Here is a 22,849-nt window from a genome sequence, read left to right as displayed (position 1 = left end):
TTACAACAGCTGGAGGGCCGCAGTTTGAGCATGCCTGTAATAAGCAATTAAAAAGAAATTACAGAAAGTGATCTGAAGCTGTGGTAGGTCACATAACTGAAGCAAATGACTAACTAGAACAAAGTCCTTTAACTTCAAGGGCATCTGTCAGCAGATTTGTACCTATGAAACTGGCTGACCTATGCACTTGGCAGCTGAAGGCATCCCATGTTCATATATGCCTACATTGCTGAGAAAAATGTTTTATATATGCAAATGAGCCTCTAGGAGCAACAGGGGCGTTGCCGTTACACCTAGAGGCTTAGCTCTCTGTAACTGCAGCACCCTCTGCATTTTAACAGGGCCAGGCAGGTGTGATCACATTTAGGGTTGTTTCACACGAGCGGGTTCATTGCAGGAATCGCTCCGTGTGTGAACATGATCATACATTCTGGACTTGCAGGAACACATGGCATTATGATTTATAATGCTATATGCCTTTGCTTGACCTTACTTCTACAGAATCATAGTGAGATAAAGCTGTCAGTATGATTCTGTATCGGTAAGGTCAAGCAGAGGCACAGAATTAGAGATCATGATAATGCCATGCGCTCCTGCAAGTCCAGAACAGAGGATCCCGGCAGTGAAAAAGCCCTTACAATGCCTGGCGCTGTAAATCAATGTGTAGAGGGCACAGCAGTTGCAAACAGCAGAGCCTCTAGATCAAGGATCAACAACCTGCAGCACTCCAGCTGTGGTGAAACTACAACTCCCAGCATGCGCACTTTTTTCTTTTTGCTGTTCTCATAACTCCCATAGAAGTGAATGGAGCATGCCGGGAGTTGTAGTTTCACTACAGTTGGAGTGCTGGAGGTTGCTTACCCCTGCTCTAGGTGTGATGGCAAAGCCCCTGTTGCTCCTAGAGGGTCATTTTCACATATTAAAACATTTTTCTAAGCAATGCAGGAACATTTGAACATGGGATCAAAACAGATGCCTTCAGCTGACGAGCGCACAGGTCAACCAGTTTCATAGGTATAAATCTGCTGACAGATGCCCTTTAAAAGGGGTTGTCTACTTATCCTATATTGATGACCTATCCTCAGAGCTCACCCACTAAAGTGAAACAGATGGAGTTCTAATTACACCTGCTCACTGCAGCAATGTCTATGATGAGCACGTAAACCGTGAGAACACAGCACTCATGAGCGCTGCATTCTATTCATACAGCTGATCGGTGGGGTGCCCCTACCTATATGATATTGGCGACCTATCCTGTGTAGAAATGCATGGAGGCAAAACAATAATAAAATACTTATAGGTGTTTGTTATATGCCATCTAATATTACAGAGTCCACAGAAAATTTTACTACTTAGGAAATTTGAGGTGGATGGGGGACGTCAGCTACCCAGATATAGACTGGGAAACCGAAACCTGTAGATCTCAAAGGAAATAGGCGCTTGTCAATAACCAAAGACAATTACCTTTCCCAACTGGTTCAGGATCCTACCAGAGGAACGGCCATACTGGACTTAGTATTAACCAATAGGCCTGACAGAACAACAGATGTGCAGGTTGTTGGACACCTGGGAAATAGTGACCATAAAGTAATAACCTTCCAATTGTTATTTAGAAGGGTATTCCTTCAGGGAGGCACAAAAATTGCAAACTTCCAAAAAGCTAAATTTGACCAGCTAAGAGAGGCCCATTGTCCTCACTAACTGGGACAATGTCCTCAAAAATAAAAATGCAGCCACAAAACAGGATATATTTTTAAAGGCATCCTAAACTCTAATTGTGAGAGGTACATACCTTATAGGAATAAAAGGGTGATAACCAAGAAAAACGTTTTGTGGATAAACAAAAATGTAAAGTGAGCAATAAATGACAATAAAAAAAAGCATATAAATTAATAAAACAGGAAGATAGCGAGGAAGCATTGAAAATCTATAGGGAAAAAAAAAAAATAGAATATGTAAATGATAAAAGCAGCCAAGCTAGAGACAGACTCATTGCCAAAGAGTAAAACTAACCCTAAAATATTCTTAAATTATATAAATGGTAAAAAGTTTAAACCTGGAAGTATTCCAGTCTTTTCAGAGCAAAGAGGGAGGAGTTATAGAGCCCAGCGAGAAGAATATCTATTGAATATTTTTCTCTCCACTGTATTCACTGAGGAAAATGAACTGTCAGATGAAATGCAGTGTGTAAAAGGAAACACCCCATTAAAAGTGGCTTGCCTGACCAAGGAAGAAGTGCACCAGTGTCTTAAATATTTTTTTTTAATAGATATCACTGGGTCCAGATGGCATACACCCCCCATATCCTAATAGACAGACCATTGCTTCTGATATTTAAGGACTCTATAATAACGAAGTGTTCCACAGCATAAGCACTTAGCAAATATGGTGTAAAAAAACAAACAAAAATAAAAACAGGTCAAAAACAGAGCCCGGAAACCATAGGCCAGTAAGTATAACATCTGTCTTGGGTGAACTGTTTTAAGATACTATTCTGGAATATCTCAAAAATAAGCGTATAAACACCGTACTAGCACAGCTTCATGAGGGATCGATCCTGTCAAACTAATTTGAATAATTTTCTATGAAGAGGTAAGTTCTAGAGCAAGTTGAGTCATTGGATGTCATATTTTGATTTCTCCAAACCATTTGATACTGTGCCACATAAAAGGTTATAAAAAAGGTATATAAAATGAGAATGCTTGGACTGGGAGAAAATGTATGTGGGTAAGTAACTGGCTCAATGATAGAAAACAGAGGGTGGTTATTAACGGTACACACTCAGATTGGGTCACTGTCACTAGTGGGGTACCTCAGGGGTCAGTATTGGGCCCTATTCTCTTCAATATATTTATTAATGATCTTGTAGAAGGCTTGCATAGTAAAATATTACTTTTTGCAGATGACACTAAACTGTGTAAAGTAATTAACACTGAAGAGGACAGTATACTGCTACAGATGGATTTGGATAGATTGGAGGCTTGGGCAGATAAGTGGCAGATGAGGTTTAACACTGACAAACGTAAGGTTTGGGTAATACCGACATGGAAAGGGACTTAGGGATTTTAATGAACAGCAAACATGACTGTAGAAACAGTGTCAGGCAGCGGATTCCAAGGTCAATAAGGATATGGGGTGCATCAAAAGGGGCATAGATGCACGTGATGAGAACATAGGGGCATATTTATCAAACTGGTGTAAAGTAGAACTGGCTTAGTTGCTCATAGCAACCAGATTCCTCCTTTCATTTTCCAAAGGAACTGTCCACAATGAAAGGAGGAATCTGATTGGTTGCTATGGTCAACTAAGCCAGCTCTACTTTTACACCAGTTTGCTAAATGACCCCCATAGTTTACAATTTAGAAATCACTAGTCAGACTTCTTCCCAGGACTGTGACCAGGGGACTTCCTCTACGTCTAGAGCAGGCTTTCTTAACCTGCAGCCCTCCAGCTGTTGTAAAACTACAACTCCCACAATGCTGTGCTGTAGGCTGTTCGAGCATGCTGGGAGTTGTAGTTTTCCAACAGCTGGAGGGCTGCAGGTTGAGCATGGTTGGTCTAGAGGAAAGAAGGTTAATACACAAAACACAGAAGAGGATTCTTTACTGTAAGAGCAGTGAGACTATGGAACTCTCTGCCTGATGAAGTGGTGATGTGAACTCACTAAGAGTTCAAGAGGGGCCTGGATGTACACTACTCACAAAAAGTTATGGGATATAAGGGATATTTGGCTTGTGGGTGAAATTTCAGGATGTACCTAAAATGAACTCTAACCTTTACAGGTGAACCTAACCCCTTTGCTACCAGCGCCATACATGTACAGAGCTGAAGCGGGCACCATGGCTAGAAGATCTCTGCTAATGACTGCAAACAGCAATAATGCCTATCATGGTCATTACAGCCTTTTAAATGCCGTGATCAATTGTGATCACGGCATCTAAACAGTGACCCAGGTTATTACCGGCATCCCCCTGTGGCCAATGGGAATATCAAAATCTACTTATACTCAATACCTGAATATAAATATAGGGTCTTAACCTACAAAATACTAAAACATAACTTTACTTGAAGTCCTTAAAATTCAAATAAAAATGGTGCTGAAATAATACGGTGAAAAAGGATAAAATATCAAAACATTATTTTGAATACTTGGTCAAGACATTTACAGGTATGTAATGGAATGGTCTTGCCAGATCCTGAAGTACATATACCGATTTTTGTCTGCCCAGTGTTAGACGAAACACATAGAAAACAGCAGGGTCTGCATCACTGAGGTGTCTCTTCTGGGGACATAATCCTAAATAACCCTACCATGTAAACCCTGAAATTAGTCCCTACCTAGCAGTAATACAGAGCACCCACCCCGATAGTGGCAAACCCATCAGGAACCTGTCCCTTTAAGGGGACTATTCCCTAAAAATGTCCCTCTCATGTCTCAACATGACATGTTTCATCCCATTTGGGGACTCATCAGGGGATATATATGTAGAGAGTCAACTAAAACAAAAATAGAGAGAGAAAAAAATATAAGAATAATGAATAAATACCAGTGTTTATTTAGACACCAATTGGATCCATTAGATATTGAAATGAGGATCCACTAACCGCTCAGAAATGTATTGGAGATGTCAGATGTATAGGCAACTCCTATAATGGTCTCCAGAGAAAAACAGTGGTCTGTATCTGGACGGGTTAGGGAAGTGTCCCCACAGAAACCCACGTCTCAACACCTGTAAAGTCACACGGAGGGAGCGCGGTGTACTGCGCTACCTCCCTTTTAAACTCTCCCGGTCATAGAAACATAGAATGTGTCGGCAGATAAGAACCATTTAGCCCATCTAGTCTGCCCAATATATCTGAATACTATGGATAGCCCCTGGCCCTATCTTATATGAAGGATAGCCATATGCCTATCCCATGCACGCTTAAACCCCTTCACTGTATTTGCAGCTACCACTTCTGCAGGAAGGCTATTCCATGCATCCACTACTCTCTCAGTAAAGTAATACTTCCTTATATTACTTTTAAACCTTTGCCCCTCTAATTTAAAACGGTGTCCTCTTGTGGTAGTTTTTCTTCTTTTAAATATGCTCTCCTCCTTTACCGAGTTGATTCCCTTTATGCATTTAAAAGTTTCTATCATATCCCCTCTGTCTCTTCTTTCTTCCAAGCTATACATGTTAAGGTCCTTTAACCTTTCCTGGTAAGTTTTATCCTGCAATCCATGTACTAGTTTAGTAGCTCTTCTCGGAACTCTCTCTAGAGTATCTATATCCTTCTGGAGATATGGCCTCCAGTACTGCGCACAATACTCCAAGTGAGGTCTCACCAGTGTTCTGTACAGCGGCATAAGCACTTCACTCTTTCTACTGCTTATACCTCTCCCTATACATCCAAGCATTCTGCTGGCATTTCGTGCTGCCCTATTACATTGTCTTCCCACCTTTAAGTCTTCTGAAATAATTACTCCTAAATCCCTTTCCTCAGATACTGAGGTCAGGACTGTGTCAAATATTCTATATTCTGCCCTTGGGTTTTTACGCCCCAGGTGCATTATCTTGCACTTATCCACATTAAATTTCAGTTGCCAGAGTTCTGACCATTCTTCTAGTTTTCCTAAATCCTTTTCCATTTGGCGTTTCCCTCCAGGAACATCAACCCTGTTACATATCTTTGGGTCATCAGCAAAAAGACAAACCTTCCCATCGAGGCCTTTTGCAATATCACTTATGAAGATATTAAACAAAATTGGTCCCAGTACAGATCCCTGTGGAACCCCACTGGTAACATGACCTTGTTTTGAATGTTCTCCATTGACTACAACCCTCTGTTGTCTGTCACTCAGCCACTGCCTGATCCACTCAACAATATGGGAGTCCATGCTCAATGACTGCAGTTTATTGATAAGTCTTCTATGTGGGACAGTGTCAAAAGCCTTACTAAAATCTAGATATGCGATGTCTACTGCACCTCCACCGTCTATTATTTTAGTCACCCAGTCAAAAAAATCTATAAGATTTGTTTGACATGATCTCCCTGAAGTAAACCCATGTTGTTTTTCATCTTGCAATCCATGGGATTTTAGATGTTCCACAATCCTATCCTTTAATAGGGTTTCCATTAATTTGCCTACTATTGATGTCACTCACTGGTCTATAGTTGCTCGATTCCTCCCTACTACCTTTCTTGTGAATGGGCACGACATTTGCCAATTTCCAATCTTCCGGGACAACTCCTGTTACTAATGATTGGTTAAATAAATCTGTTAGCGGTTTTGCCAGCTCACCACTAAGCTCTTTTAATAATTTTGGGTGTATCTCATCAGGCCCCTGTGACTTATTTGTCTTTACCTTAGATAGCAAACTTAGAACATCTTCCTCTGTAAAGATACATGCATCAAATGATTTATTAGTCATCCTTTCTAGTGGAGGTCCTTCTCCTTTTTCTTTTGTAAAAACTGAACAGAAGTATTCATTAAGGCAGTCGGCTAGCCCTTTATTCTCTTCTACATACCTTCCGTCCTTTGTTTTTAATTTAGTTATTCCTTGTTTTAATTTCCTTTTTTCATTTATATATCTGAAGAATGTCTTATCCCCTTTTTTCATAGACTGAGCTAGTTTTTCTTCTGCCTGCGCTTTAGAAGTTCTTATAACTTGCTTGGCCTCTCTCTGCCTAATCTTGTAGATTTCCTTATCTTCATTGCTCTGGGTTTTTTTATAATTACAAAATGCTAGCTTTTTATTTTTAATGATTTGGGCCACGTCTGCTGAGTACCACAGTGGTCTCTTCCTTTTTTTGCTTTTACTGACAAGTCTAATGCAATTTTCTGTTGCCTTCAATAATGCACCTTTTAAGTAGTCCCATTTCTCCTGGACTCCATGTAATCCGTTCCAGTCTGATAAGGACTCATTTATGACTAATTTCATTTTTGAAAAGTCTGTTTTTCTAAAATCTAAAACTTTTGTTTTTGTGTGGTGGGACTCTTTCACAGTTCTTATATTAAACCACACTGACTAGTGATCACTAGATCCCAAGGTTTCGCCTACAATGACATCATATACCGAATCCCCATTTGTGAATACCAAATCCAAAATGGCCTCCCTCCGGGTTGGCTCCTCAACCACTTGTTGTAGAGATAACCCCAGTAGGGAATTTAGAATATCTGTACTCCTGGTAGAACTTGCTATTTTGGTTTTCCAGTTTATATCTGGAAGATTGAAATCTCCCATAATGAGAACTTCTCCTTTCATTGTCATTTTAGCTATTTCTTCAACTAGTAGATCATCTAGTTCTTTAACTTGACCAGGTGGTCTATATATCACACCTACACGAGTTACTGCATGGTTAGCAAACTGCAACGTAACCCAAACTGACTATGTTGGCCTCACCAACTTGTATTAGGTTAGATTTAATGCTATCTTTCACATACAGGGCCACTCCTCCTCCTTTATTGCCTTCTCTGTCTCTTCTGTATAAAGAGTACCCTGGTATGGTTATGTCCCAGTCATTTCTTTCATTAAACCATGTCTCCGTAACAGCCACTAAATCTACATTCTCAGATGCCATTATTGACCCAAGTTCATTGATTTTTTTACCTAAACTGCGAGCATTTGTAGACAGGACTCTGAGCTTATCATTTCTTAACCTCTGTGCTTCTGACCTGTTCTGGCATTGTTTCGGGGGGCAATTGGACTCTTATTTTCACTCTTTTGCCCCCCCCTTCCTAGTTTAAATACTCTTCCGCAAATTCTTGGAGTTGTTCACTAAGTACATTTGTTCCTTTGAGAGAAAGATGCAAACCATCTTTTTTGTACAGTTCCTTTCTATTCCAAGTAGAGCTATCATGAGAAACAAAGCCAAATCCTTGCTCTTGATACCATTTACCAAGCCATATGTTGAACTCCTTTATGCGCCTCTGCCTATCATTCTGAACATTATGCACAGGCAGAACTTCTGAAAATGAAATGGTGGATGCAAAATCCTGTACGTCATTACCAAGTGTGATAAAAGATTTTTTTCACCTCTGACACTTTATTGCAAGCCAGGTCATTTGTCCCTAGATGGACAAGAACATCCACGTCCCCTTCCTGCTTTGCTTGCTTAACAATATTAATAATACGTCTTCTATCTCTTCTAGCAGTAGCCCCAGGGAGACATCTCACAAAACCATTTTCTTTAAGCTCCACACTTCTTATGATTGAATCACCCAGCAACAGCTGCTTCCTTTGAGACTTCACTTTATCTTTTTTGTTGCATACATTAGACATAGGAGTCGATGGTTTCTCACCCTCTGTGCTTGAGTCCATATCCATGTTGTCCTTACATTCTGAGAGTGCTGCAAATGAATTATGGAGAACCACCGACTGTGGGACATGTCTTCTATCCACCACTCTAAGTCTTCCAGAACCTACATTAACCCATCTGCCATTTCTGGGGGTCCTCTGTGGCAGTGGCATTGCAGCAGTCCTAGCTGGAGTTTGTTTAACAGATAATTTAAATATTTCAGATTTCAAAAATTTAATTTCCTGCTGCAGTAAGGAGAACTGTCTACAGATCTGACAGCATCCGAATCTCCAAAGAATGGAACATGAAATAAATGCACTTGGCTCCTCCTCTCCACAGCGCGCTGGAACGCTCTTGGAGCACATGCTAGTTGCGCTCACATTGAGGAGAACAGGAAGGAGTTGTCATGTGACAATGGGGGAGCCAGAAGTATCGTCATGCGAGGGAGCAGCGTGTGTCATTGCATAGCAACCGGACGACGCATAAATCCGCTCGCCTGACTGCCATGACAATGTAGCATGGCTGATCTACATTATGAGCAAACCGGATTCATAGGTAAGTAACTTAGAAGGATGCAGTCAGAAACTTAATAAAACATGAAATGGAGATGAACCATAAAACCTCATGCTGGATCCATGTTATATATCACCGAGATGTCTGAAGCCCAATTAAAGGGCATATGGTAAATATGGAAATCAAATAAAACTAAAATTAAGCTGTTCATTGAGGTCAATTGGATATACAGTTTAAGTAAAAATCCATTTAGCCTCACGTTGCAGAACCATTTTATCCCAGTCTTGTCTTCTACCTGTTTGACCAAATCAATCCCCATGAAATCAAGGTAGTCAAGTCTACCATCATGTTCATTTCTAACATGGTGGGAGACAGATATCTCTCTCTGGTTTATGTCCCCAATATACTCTCCAACTCTGCGTCTTAATTCTCTTGTCGTCTTTCCAATATATTCTTTACCACACGTGCACGTTATTTTATAAATAACACCTTTAGACTTGCAATTAATCATGTCTTTGATTAATGTCTGCGAACATGCTAATTGAAAGGCTGGCTTCAGAGTATGGAGAGGGTAACTCCGATCTAGGAATCTGTCCTTCAAATCAGCTGCTTGTTTCAGAAATTCAGTCTGCTGTGAACAGTTCCTCCTGATACGGAGATACTGTCCACGGGGGATTCCCTTCTTGAGACCCTGCTGTTTTCTAGGTGTTTCGTCTTGACAGTAAAGGACGAACACTGGGCAGACAAAAATCGGTATATGTACTTCAGGATCTGGTAAGACCATTCCATTACATACCCGTAAATGGTCTTACCCAAACATTCTTTATAAAATTTGATCAAAAAGTCTCACACTGAAAAAAAATTGCATCAATAAAAACTACAGATCGTCCCTCAGAAAATGAGCCCCCACAAAAGGTCAGTAGACGTAACTATGAAAAAAAGTTATGGGGTTAGAATATTGTGATTGAAAGAAAAAAAAAAAGTTCTTTAAAAGTTATTTATTTTTACAGCATGTAGACCTACACATAGGTGGTATCGTTGTAAACATACAGACCCAGAGAATGAAGAGCACAGGACCGTTTTGCTGTAAAGGGAATGCTGTAGGGATAAAACCCGTAAATTTGTCCAACTTGTCCAGCAAAAGTCCTTATATGGATATGTGAACGGAAAAATAAAAGTTATGGCTCCAGGAAGAAAAATAAAAACACAAAAACAAAAAACCTCCGGTATCCTAAGGATTAGTGTGCCCTTCTCTAAACTTTTGAATGCACATGTCCAACTGTTCAATATTTCAGTACATTTTGCGGTTCTCTAACAAGGAGCTTAACAGAAAAGTTCACCTGAAATTTCCTGGTTCAATTAGAATTGGTATTTAAACAGTCCTCATCATGCTGTTCACATTTTGACATCATGAGACCAAGATGACCCCTAACAATTGATCAACAGTACCTCACCATTGCGAGGGTTTAAGCAGGGTGTTCTCAGACGCTTCGTGTCACAGAGTGTCATCAGCAGGTTGCAACAGAGATACACAGAGACTGGAAGAGTCACAGAAAGGCATAGAAGTGGACGTCCTTTGGCCACATCCCACACTGATTACAGCTTCGTTGTGAACAATGTCCTGCGGAACCAGATGATGACTCCAGGCACATTTAAGGGAGGTGAGATGCATGCAAGTGTCATGTTATAACATTCAAAACGATTTACATCAGAGTGGTCTGTGTGCTAGATGACCTGCAAGGGTACCTGACCACACCACCAGGCACAGGCGTCATTGTCTTGCAAGGGCCAGGGGGTATCTACGCTGGACGAGGGACCAGTGGGCCTCAGTACTATTCTCTGATGAAAGTCAATTCACTTTGAGCAGAAATGTCCGCCAACGATGTTGGAGACGTCAAGGAGAGCACTATGCATCAGCCACTATTTTCACCAGACAAGCCTTTGGTGGTGGTGGTGGTAGTGTGAGCAGGTGTGTCTAGTCAATTCAGGCCTGCCCTACACTTTGTGAATGGTACAGTGACAAGCCAATATTACTTGAACATTAATACAGTAATTTTGCCTCTGCATGAACAACACAGGCCTAATTTAATCTTCAAGGACGACAATCCATCAGCTCATCGAGGTTGCATTATTAGGGAATGGCTGCTGTAGACTGGGGTACCTCAAAATGGAGTTTCCTGCACTTTCTCCAGTCCTGAATACCATTAAAAACCTATGGGATCAGCTGAGTTGCCGTGTAGAGGCTCGTAACTCTGTACCCTAGAACCTCAATGACTTGAGGACCATACTTCAAGAGTCAACTTGTGAACAGCATGAGACGTCATTGTCAAGCTGTAATTAATGCCCAATGACAAGTTTTTGAGACATTTTTGTGGGGGTATACCCACCACTGTTGGCTTTTGTTTCAATTAATTGAGATGAGGAAATCAACGTTGCATGCTTCTACTTAAATGCACTACTTTCATGCTAAAAATCACAGCCTTGACCTGTAGTGGGATTCTAAAAACATGAGTATCCCAGACCATCACCACTAAGACATAACCTTCATTGGATAAATCTAAAAATACCATGAAGTGCCAAATAGTGATTTTAAGGACTTATGTACACAATGATGAGTGGAATAATATCCCTATTCGGCCCCATCTTTAGAGTTCTGTCTACAAACGGAATAAGCTGCCCCGAGAAGGGCGATCCTATGTCAGGAACCTTCTAGCGTCCCTAGGTTTTCCCCGACACAAAACACCACGATCAGTTTGTCATGATATATGTCCGATTCCTCACCTAAATCTCTCTATGATCAATGGCCATCTAATAAATTCAATTAATCAAGTCATAAAAAAAAAGAAGATACAAAAAAAAATTAAATTCATATATCAAGAAGACAAATGGATAAAACCTGTCCCAGTCCATCGATGAATAAACTCTGTGCCAATGTGTTTCACGGTGCCAAAAGGGGACCAAAATAGATAGGGAAGATACCCTTTCAATGTTGATTACCATGAGGTGTACTACATAGCGGAAATTATGTATAATCCACTGATCCAGTTTATAGTACTGTGGGTCCACCTCCATTGTAACAGCTCTAAATATAGATATTAAAGTAGTTATATATTCCCCAATATATGACACATATAAGGCTAAATGTCCCGTTATCGGGTATATAGAGCTAATGATATTGGTCTAATAAAAAAAAATAATTTTGGTAGTGGATGAGACCAAATGAAAAAAATAAAGTCCATCAGGGCCATTACTTGCAAGGCAGGGGGAATAGTGTGGTGACCATGGCCACGCCTCCTACAAGGGACGTCGGATTAGTCCATTAGAACTGCTGTGTCTTTCTCATATGTGGAGGTATGGCGTATTGATGGCCCGCAGCACGCATCACCTCCAGAGTTCAGGCTTGATATAATATCACTGTATCGTTAACTTTTTATCTTTTTCCATAAATTTCACCCGAAAGCCAAATATCCCTAACTTTTTGGGGAGTAGTGTATTTCTATAGTGTAATAATATTGCAGGTTATAGTGACTAGATTTCAGGAGAAGGGTTGTTGATCCAGGGAGTTTTTTTTCTGAATTCCCCCTCTGCTCCCCCCTCCCCTCACCTAAAATGAGGAAAGTTTGCTTCTGCATCACAGTTTTTTTTTTCCTTCTTCTGTATCAACTTGCAGGAGAACAGGCTGAACTGGATTGACAGATGTCTTGTCAGTCTTACAAACTATGTTACTATGATGATATGGATGACAGGTTCCATTTACAGCATCCAATAGGCTGGACTAGACAAATTTAGCTACCACAATTCTTATGACTTAGGGCTCATGCACACGACTGTTTTGCGGTCCGTTTTTCACAGATCCGTTGGTCCGTATCTGAGGTTTTTTTTTCTTCTCCGATTTAAAGGGATTCTGTCACCTGCTTTTTACCATTTTAAGCTGGCACCATCGCTATGTTGACTAAAGTACCTCATTTCCAGCAGTCTTCTTTTTACTTTATTTCGTTTTGTAGTTTTGATATAAAAGCCCTCAGGACGTTGATGATCGCGCAGGCCGCTGGCAGTACTGCGCCTGCGCGAGTTTTCTGGCCGCAGACAGGAAGAAGGACGGGCTATTTCTATAAGGTAGACTATGACGTGGGGAGGGGGCGGAACCATTTGCCGGGGCTGTGGGAGGTTATTTGATGATCAGGAGGCGTTCTTGGGCACTGCAGGGGGGCGTCACTGGGCTCCGGAGAGTGAAAAAAACACCCCTCTGGGCACCGTGGACCCTAATTAGCAGTTTATATCAAAACTACAAAACGAAATAAAGTAAAAAGAAGACTGCTGGAAATAAGGTACTTTAGTCAACATAGCGATGGTGCCAGCTTAAAATGGTAAAAGCAGGTGACAGAATCCCTTTAAGTCCTTTTCCGTTCTGTTATTCCACAAAACATATTCATATGGTTTCCGTATGAGATTATATTTGCGGATCAGAAACAGTAACTTATTAATCACCAAACACATGAGCAATATGGGCTGGGCATAGCATTTCTACAGTATGGATCCGCAAAATACAGATGACATATGGATGTGTTCCGTATTTTGTGCGGACCCGTTGACTTGAATGGGTCCTTGGACCGTGATTTGCGGACAATAATAGGACATGCACTACTTTTTTGCGGAATGGAAATACGGAAATGGAATGCACACGGAGTACCTTCTGTTTTTGCTGACCCATTGAAGTGAATAGTTCCACATACAGTCTGCAAAAAAACAGAACGGAAGCAGAAAGAAAAACACGTTTGTGTGCATAAGCCCTTGGGCTGAATTCACATGTCCGTGGAACACAGTTCGTCAGATACTGGACTGGCATCCTGCTTAGAGCAGGAGCGCACGGCGTCATTGGTTGCTATGACGCCGTGCGCCGCCGCAGTACAGTAATACATTTGTATAGATCATACGAGTATTACTGTAGTGCAGCAGCGGCACAGCGTCATAGCAACCAATGACACTGTGCGCTGCTGCTCTCTCCCATCACAGCTCAGAGTATGCCCTTTCTACTGTAGCTCTGTCCCTATCACAGCTCAGAGCATGCCCTTTCTGCTGTAGCTCTCTCCCTATCAGAGCATGCCCTTTCTGCTGTAGCTCTCTCCCTAACACAGATCAGAGCATGCCCTTTCTGCTGTAGCTCTCTCCCATCACAGCTCAGAGCATGCCCTTTCTGCTGTAGCTCTCTCCCTATCACAGCTCAGAGCATGCCCTTTCTGCTGTAGCTCTCTCCCTATCACAGATCAGAGCATGCCCTTTCTGCTGTAGCTCTCTCCCATCACAGCTCAGAGCATGCCCTTTCTGCTGTAGCTCTCTCCCTATCAGAGCATGCCCTTTCTGCTGTAGCTCTGTCCCATCACAGCTCAGAGCATGCCCTTTCTGCTGTAGCTCTGTCCCATCACAGCTCAGAGCATGCCCTTTCTGCTGTAGCTCTCTCCCATCACAGCTTAGAGCATGCCCTTTCTGCTGTAGCTCTTTGCTATCACAGCTCAGAGCATGCCCTTTCTGCTGTAGCTCTCTCCCATCACAGCTCAGAGCATGCCCTTTCTGCTGTAGCTCTCTCCCTATCAGAGCATGCCCTTTCTGCTGTAGCTCTCTCCCATCACAGCTCAGAGCATGCCCTTTCTGCTGTAGCTCTCTCCCATCACAGCTCAGAGCATGCCCTTTCTGCTGTAGCTCTCTCCCATCACAGCTCAGAGCATGCCCTTTCTGCTGTAGCTCTCTCCCATCACAGCTCAGAGCATGCCCTTTCTGCTGTAGCTCTCTGCCTAGGGGGCAAAGAGCTACAGCTATCTCTCTATGATGCCAGTTCGGTATCTCACGGACCGTGTTCCATGGACGTGTGAATGAAGCCTTATTCAACGCATCAGTGAATCATGGACATGCGCTGTCTGTGTCCTTCAAGGATAGCACAGGTGTCTATTGATTTTAGTGTGCTTATTCTATTCACACATCCTTGTTTTTCTACTAACTTCCTTCCTTGGGCCATATTGTGGACCAAACACGCCCATAGAACTCCACAGACAGAACACTGATCCTCTACAGAAAAATTCTGACGTTTGCAAATGCAACACGGTCCAAATATTTACAGCCGCAAAACAGGCATGTGATATAAGCCTTCATCACTCCCCTGTCCCCTTTTAAGGAGTCTTCCAGCCATATTGCAGTAGCATAGTACAGAACACCTATGCTTGAAAATGTGCAGATTCTGAATAGACAGACGCAATACATGCCAACTGTATCTTGTCTGATACTTTGTCTCGATTAACCTATGTCCAGAAACATGAGAACGATTTCGTTAGAATATATTGTGCAATGAATTACAACTCCCATTATTCAGCAGAAACGAGTCAGGAAGGATGCCCCAGATTCCAATGGCGAGTGATTCCTGTCTTATGTGCACGGATGTCACTGAGGTTTCTGCGACCACAAGACTCTATAAAAGTCTAGGAAGTGATGTGCCAATCTTGACAGCTTTAAAGGCAAACTGTCACCTACAAAATGCACATTAACACACCAGCATTATCTTTTGGATGATTTCATCTCGTTTCTAAAGTTGGTGTTCTCATTGCTGTCTGATCAGCCTAATCGCCACATTGAGCTGCTGAAAACAAGCAAATCGGAACAATACACAGGAATTAAGACATGGCACCTGCGTGAGATTTCAGGCTAGAATCAAACATGACAAAGATAACCAGGACCATGAATCAAATGCTAGGGGGCGCGCGGAGCTTGACTTCAAGACCTTAATGTATATACGGCCTGCGTGGGAATGGAAGTCTTTTTCGGCGGTTAGGCTCAGACAGCAATGAGTAAACCAACTTTAGAAACAAGATGAAATCATCTGTATGGTAATGCTAGTGGATTAACATGCGTTTTGTAGGAGACAGGTTCCCTTTAAAGCAATACTTGCCTTTAATGTGAGCTTAAAGATCAGATTTTTAGAGCTGGAAACAAATTCAGAGTGCTGCACAGCAGCGCTTTCAACCAGACTAAAAGTGTCTTCACCCAACGGAATAATCCACCAGAAAATAGCCCTCAAATATTCCCCCCATATTATCTTATGGGGTACTTCACTGTGGAATAACATTCTGCTGTGCAAACAAAGATGTGTTGCAGCTTTTCTAAAGCAGAATGTCTCCATCTCAGATAACCCGCACCAGCGTATTTCCTGGTGGATTTCTCCATCACTTGGGAAGGCCATGTAATTTCTGACGATCATGAACATTTTTCTCCATGCAAATTCTATTGTTTTCCACAGCTATTCTTATTTGGCATGGAGCACGATGGACAGTAAATGAGGAAAACAAAACAAGACAGGAGTCAAGAGTAGGCTTAAACTTTACAGTATTGTGATTTCTCCTATATACAAAGTATTACAGTACATATTGATAGAAGGTGCACAACCACCTTCCACTAGTGACAGGAAATGCAAGAGCCTAGTTACAAGGGAAGTAAAGTTGAAAAGCAGTTGTGCCGCATCCTCAACATGTGATGGACAGCGTTATACCCCGTATCCATTCAGTCACTCAGATCACTTATGTACAGTCAAGCAGGATGGAGCGGAAATTCAGAAGTAAGCTCTGCTGCTCTACAGTGGGGTAGCACCAGTGACTGTGGAGTCTTGCACATGGTATTTTGAGTAAGCTTACTCCAGAGGCTAGAACTGCAGTCTTTGTCCAGGATAGCCCTCAAAAAATATATGAGTTACAACAGGTTAAAATATGCACAGAATGGAATACTGAGTTATATGGTTTGACGGAATGATCTCCACTTCTGGATGTATCATGCTTTGCCTTTATACACTAGATGCAGGACAAATGGACAACCTGATAACCTCCTAAATAAGATCCAGGACAAGTCTGCATCCCATCCCTTTTATGTGCTTTATGTAGTATAGGACTACCTCGCCTCTTTTCTGTTGCTGTGACCCCACAACTGTGCCACGTGTTCCCAGGGAATATAGCTGGATTTAGAAAACTGAAATTTGATAAAATGTACAGAATAACATGAATCTCCAGCTAATAGTTACCAGTGGTTAGTTTATCTTGAAGCTTTGGCTGGGCATGGGTATAGGGGAAAAAATAAAAAGATGCACATACATATAAAAAAAAAAACACACCGATTCTGCAACAGCCATGCATTTACAATGGGTTAAAATCACAATGGTCTAGTTTATTAATAAACAAGAAAAAAAATATTTTCGGCACGCTAAACCAAACCACTGAAAGGTAAAATTTACAAACATTCACAGGACTGAGAAAAACAGAAATGTAAAAGTGATAATTCAGCTTACGTCAGAGGCACTGGTAAAGACACCAACACCAACGTTTACAACAAAAGTTATATAAAAAAACAAAAACATACAGTAAAACATTAAGCACAGCTGCCCATAGCACCAAAATTTCCATTGCAAAATTGCTCAGATTCAATGGAGGCAGGTGTGAGTGTAATGTGCGGAGAAGGTTTAGTGTGGTGTCTGAAGGACTACAATGACCACTATTGGCCCGTGACAGGAGACCATTATACTTTAATCCAGCTGCCTATCGTCTGCCATCTATGTTGCTTGACTAGTATTTATTACCCTACCTATGATCTCTACTATATGGCTGAGCACCTTCTCTTCACTTTGTAGAAGAATGTCTATACACAGATGCAAATTCAAAAGGTAAAAAGCCTGAAAAATTATACAATTCATTTTACAATCCATTGTTAAATAAGGTAACAAGGGATTCAAGATGGATTACAGTGGCAACGTGGAACAGGTATTTTGGTTTTATGTAACTAAAAGGTCCTTTACACAGGCAGAGTGATAATATGGGGGCCATTTGCGGATATAAGCACAGGACTTGCATAAGGATGGTACAATAATTGTAGGATTTTAATTCATGCCAGCGATCACTGTCTTTTCTCATCTAAAGTGGTTACCATTACAGACGACACCAGTTTACACGGGAGGAGAAGCTGCTGACCATGAACATTTTTTGTCATCATAAAACAAATGAGTGTATCATTGTTCGTCAGTTGCTCTGGCCACTGATCGAGAATGATCACTTGGGCGATTAGCCCAGGTAAATGCCATTCATATTTGATCAGTGTAATGAAATGTCCTAGGATTACTTTTTGTTTCAACTTTTTTTCTTTACCATTTAAAAGATTTGTCTTTTCTACAACTGTGTCCGCTTTAGAATTACCTGTGATGCATCACATTAACTTCTGTCATGATAGTTTCACACATTTCCTACACATATATTGTACCAGCCTTGAGTTTAGTGTCCACCTTGTCTAAACTGGATCCCTAAGACAAACAAAGGGAATCTGCCAATTTTATTTTCCATCCAAGGCAGAGTAAACTGGTGACAGAGACCTTGAGGGTTAGTTTCTTGAATTGACCAGTAGACATGCTAAAATCAGAACAGAGTCTGCTCAATACAGAGCGCCTGCTAGGGTGTTAACATATTCATAAGCGTCCAACCCGCCCCCCCCCCCCCCCCCTCCTCCAACGTCACACAGAGCACAATTCCCATTGCAATTGGCACAGAGGGTGGCAAAAGTTGGGCGCTCATGAATATGTTCAATACTAAATTGCAATAAAGAGCCCAGTCAATTCCAGAAAGTGACCCAGCATCTGACCCAGGGTCTCTGTTACCAGTTTACAGTGCTCTCGGTATAAAACTGGAGACAGATTGCCTTTTACAAGTTGAGGATCTGAAACAAGACATGTTAGAAAGCTGAGGGACATTTCATTACACAGTGATAAATCTTTAGTTACACAAAACTGGGAAACCTCTTAAAATCACTTTGCTTCACCGTCATTATTCATTCTGCTAATATCCTGATGGGATCTTTCAGCTGAATATATGAATACAGTACTACCGATTTAAGACTAGGCCTTCTCTTGTAGCAGGTTGACAGCATTATACATGTGGGATTGTACTATTATCCTTATGTGCCAGAGATCTCCTTGGACCTAGCATGAAATAAGGCTGTTCAACTCCCATAAGATGCATCTGCATGGTTAAATGGTGGAAGGATTCACATTAATGATTTAATACTGCAGTAACAACCTACGACGTGCGCCATAATACTAGTCATCAATAGTAGTTGTATTTTGGCATGACTAACAAATATCTTGAGGTTGTCTCTCCAACCCTATGTCATAAGAAGAAACCTTAGACATGCAGTAACAGATCTCAGCATTAGAATAATTTGATCAGGCAAGAACAGGTATTCTAACCAAACACACACAACCAACCCCATGAGGTCCACTGGCATTTAAAGGCTTCCTGATATCCACACCTCACTGTAATAAGGCACCTCTCTTTTCCCAGCCATCAAGGCCCATAGTATTTGCAGATTTACCACACTGATAGAAGTGCCTTATTTCTCTTTTACAGAATACAGCCTCTTTCAAAAGGTAAGCGATTAACCTGATTCACTAGACACACTGATTCATTAGGACTTCAGCAGTTCAATAGTTGATGTGATTCGCAAGTCTGTAACCGCAAGAAGCAGAAAACTAAAAAGCAAAATCTGAACGCAGCAGCCTGCTTGTCAAGAGTCTGTATACTGATGATGCTGAAACTGTGTGTGGGGACACATGACAGCCACATCCAAAATATATGTCACAACAATGAGTCCTCTACTGTAGTCCCAGATGTCATTCCTTGTCTGGTGCTATACACACAGGGGGAGCTGGACAAGGGCTAGATGCAGTTTTTGACTGACAATGAGTAGCAAAGTTTTGATCTACAGAAACAGACTCCTCTTGCTGAACACCAATAAATGTGTTTTCTACTATGCCAACCGGCAGATCTCCAGGTAAGCTGTTAGAAGTTTTCTCATCATTGGTTTGGTCTTCTAAAGTAGGGCCTAAATTCTGTACTGAATCTGCAGGCCCTTCCTCTTTCTCAGTTGCCGTAGAACATGTAGGTTTCTGTGTGGTTGGCTCATCTGCACCGGTATGGCTACGTGATCTATTTGACTGTTCTACTGGATGTGAGAGACAATTTTTAACACTTACTAGATGCTGGAGACTGCTTACTTTTTGTAACACATTTGGCTTCTTTTCAGTAGTGACTGGGGTCAATTGTTCCTGTAAAGAAGAATAAGATTTGTCTTCTGGAACACGCAGTGGTCTCTTTACAGAATAAACAGTGCTGTCAGTTTCTATTCCATCCAAGCATGAATTAACAGGATTAGGCATCTCTTTTGGGTCTTTATCTCCATCACCAAGAATAGGCTTTTCTTCAATGATCTGGCGTCTTACAGCAGCGGTCTTCACCAGCACCTTTCCAGACTCTATTGGGTATTTTCCAGCTGTTGCCAATACAACCTTCCCAGATGACACAGGCTGTTTCCCTGCAGAAGATAGCAGCACTCTACTTACTGATGAAGAGTTTTTACCAACAGAAGTCAATAATACCTTCCCAGCAGGTAGATTTTTTTTATCTATAGAAGCTAACAAAACCTTACCAGGAGATAAAGCTTTCTTTCCTAAAGAGGCCAAGAGGACTTTCCCTGCAGGCAACTGTTTCTGTGCAGATGATGCAAGAAATAGTTTCCCACCCACAGGTGATTTCTGGCTACCAGGGGTCAGAAGTAATTTTCCAGCTGGTAGAGATGTTTTCTCAGAGGGGCTTACCAAAACCTTTGCAGAAGGCAGGGAATTTCCTCCAAGAGCCAACACCACATTACTAGCTTCTGAGGTACTAGTCACGGATGGAGCCATCAGCACTTTGGTTAGCACCGATTTCTGTTTATTACTTGAGCATTTCTCCTTGACATTACGCACACTAGTGTGCTTTGATGGTTGAGATAGCCCAGAGGACATATTTTCTGCCGAGGATTCAGTTTCTCGAATTTCCCCTGGCTCCAAAGGATGTGGTCCACATGGGTCATGCTCTGTACAGGATAACCGTCCGTCCAGCTTGGAAATGAAGAGCATGCCCTCACGGTGCAACTTGCAGAAGGAGCTAGGACACATTTCACAGAATGAAGCTGCCTCCTTGCTACAGACATCACACTGATGCCATGGACATTCCCACTTGCCTGTAACGAGAACAGGAAAACTCCAATAAATTAATTATGACAAAAAACAAAAACACATTTTAAGAACCAAATTAATTTCATGATATGAATGTCTATATTTGTATAAAATGTCTAGGAGTGGGTAGCAGAGGTGAGACCCACGCCTATGCCCAAAACAGGACCCCGGGAGCACATACATGGCTTGCTTCTTCATAAAACTGGTTCACTCCCGTGTATGGGTTGCATCTGGTACTGCATCTCCGTTCCAATAAAGCAAATGAGACCAAAATATAAATCAGCAGCAGGCAGGAGGCAACCCCAACAGTTGGCATCATGTTTTAGCTCTGAGAAGAAGTGTTCAATTTTGATAATAAATGACTAAATGTCATTAGAGATGGATTATCTAGAGCGGAGAGGAAGCAACCTGACAAATGACACAGGGTGATGGACATGTGCAGTCATCACCCAGTCTTTAGAGTGGGCATCTCATTTCAACAGCATCTCATTTTAAGCAGCAATTACTTCACAATTATTCATTCATTTTAATAATGTTCCTTTGGCACAAAATATAACCAAAACAACAATTTCACAAAGTAATGTGTACTTACCTGCAGGTCTACGAGTTAAACTTAAGCAGTCTGCATGGTACACTTTAGGACACCCTGGCTTTTTACAGGATACAAGCTGTCCTCCATCTCCACAACTGAAACACTCGTCTTCATGCTCTTTTACCATTTCAGTTTTCTTGCGTTTCACATATTTTCTCCTGGCCTTATCCTCAGAAACAGTGGGCTGGTTCTGCGTGTGAAATCAGAGACAAATTAGTATTTTTTGCGTCTTTACAGCAAATGTAAAGGGGATGTCCCATCTGGGACTTTTATGACATAACCGCAGGATATGCCATAAATGTCCAGTATGTACAGGAGCCATTCCTATTGGAATAGGGTACTGTCATGACGGGTCAGGAATGGAAAGGTGTCTGGACGGCATTCTCCATTCATTTCAATAGCACTGTCAGAGGGCTCAGCTATTATAGGAAGTGCTACTGTAGCGAGAAAGCCACACATGTGCAGACACCTCATTTCCGGCTGAGCAGGACAGGAGCAGCTCCCAGAGATGACAGCCGCATCTATCAGAACATTTATAGCATATCTTGTGGATAAGAGCTGCAATTAAGACTGTTTATAAATATCTAATAATTTATAAGGTGTACCTCTGGTGGGCACCATGTGGCTCAGTGGTTCGTACTGGTGCATCGTAGTGCTGTGGTCCTGGGTCGAATTCGACCAGGTACAACATCTGCAAGGAGTTTCTATATTTTTGGAGTGCTGGAGGAAACCCACGGGGAGAACATACAAATAGGCAAACTGACTTCCTACAAAATTGACCCTAGTGTGCGTTGTGTGCTGGGGTCGAGTGCCTGTCTTCCCAGGGAGTCCCCCAGACATACAACTATCCTTATGCTTTGAGTCCCTAAGAGAGAAGCTCATTACAAACATTTGCCATTGTTTTCTTATACAGAAAATGGTGCATGGCTTGGCATAGGTTCCAAACTTTGCAACATAGTTTATTAGAATAGGAGTTACAGCAGCAAAGTACTACCATGCTCATTATGGCTGTGATCTGAAAACAAGCCTAAAAGGATTTTGAGAATTTTCAAAAAAAGGCACAATATGAGTAGGACACAGGCATCCGTGAACTCTAACATTTTTCCATTGGAAAAGCACAGTTAAATAGCAGAAGTAGATGAACTGTCTTCCTGCTTCAAAGTCCACTAGTGGCTTACTATCATTAAATGCTTTAAGTTCAGAACTAAATAAAATAAACACTGCCCCTTTCATTGGAGGATACAAACCTTAGGCCTAACGCCAAGGAAGCCGCTGCAATTTGGAGCACCGCATTTACATACAGTCTTCCCATTTCCAAGACATTCCAGGTTGTAGTTAAAAGTTAACTCTGTTCCTGAAAATTTTAAATGGTCAGATATCAATCAGGACGTATG

General features: G+C 41.6%; 1 protein-coding gene across 7 annotated transcripts in view; it reads right to left on the bottom strand.

Annotated features, from left to right (window-relative positions):
- Positions 1 to 16,184: 16,184 nt before the first annotated feature.
- The window catches only part of NSD1 (nuclear receptor binding SET domain protein 1), a 167,555-nt gene continuing 160,890 nt past the window's right edge, over positions 16,185 to 22,849 (bottom strand). For 6 of the 7 annotated variants that reach the window (XM_040405307.1, XM_040405331.1, XM_040405314.1 and 3 more), the window contains exons 21-23: positions 22,703 to 22,809; positions 21,456 to 21,645; positions 16,185 to 20,868 (exon numbers count right to left, since the gene is read on the bottom strand). In XM_040405307.1, the coding sequence (XP_040261241.1) occupies positions 19,478 to 20,868; positions 21,456 to 21,645; positions 22,703 to 22,809 (1,688 nt within the window). In that variant the 3' untranslated portion in view covers positions 16,185 to 19,477. The remainder of the gene's footprint in view (positions 20,869 to 21,455; positions 21,646 to 22,702; positions 22,810 to 22,849) is intronic. The other variant, XM_040405357.1, reaches the window with a different exon arrangement.

Source organism: Bufo bufo, chromosome 1, assembly GCF_905171765.1.
Source record: "Bufo bufo chromosome 1, aBufBuf1.1, whole genome shotgun sequence".
Classification (NCBI taxonomy): Eukaryota; Metazoa; Chordata; class Amphibia; order Anura; family Bufonidae; genus Bufo; species Bufo bufo.
The sequence above is the reverse complement of the archived record's forward strand: the minus strand, read 5'-3'. Positions and strand labels throughout refer to the sequence as shown.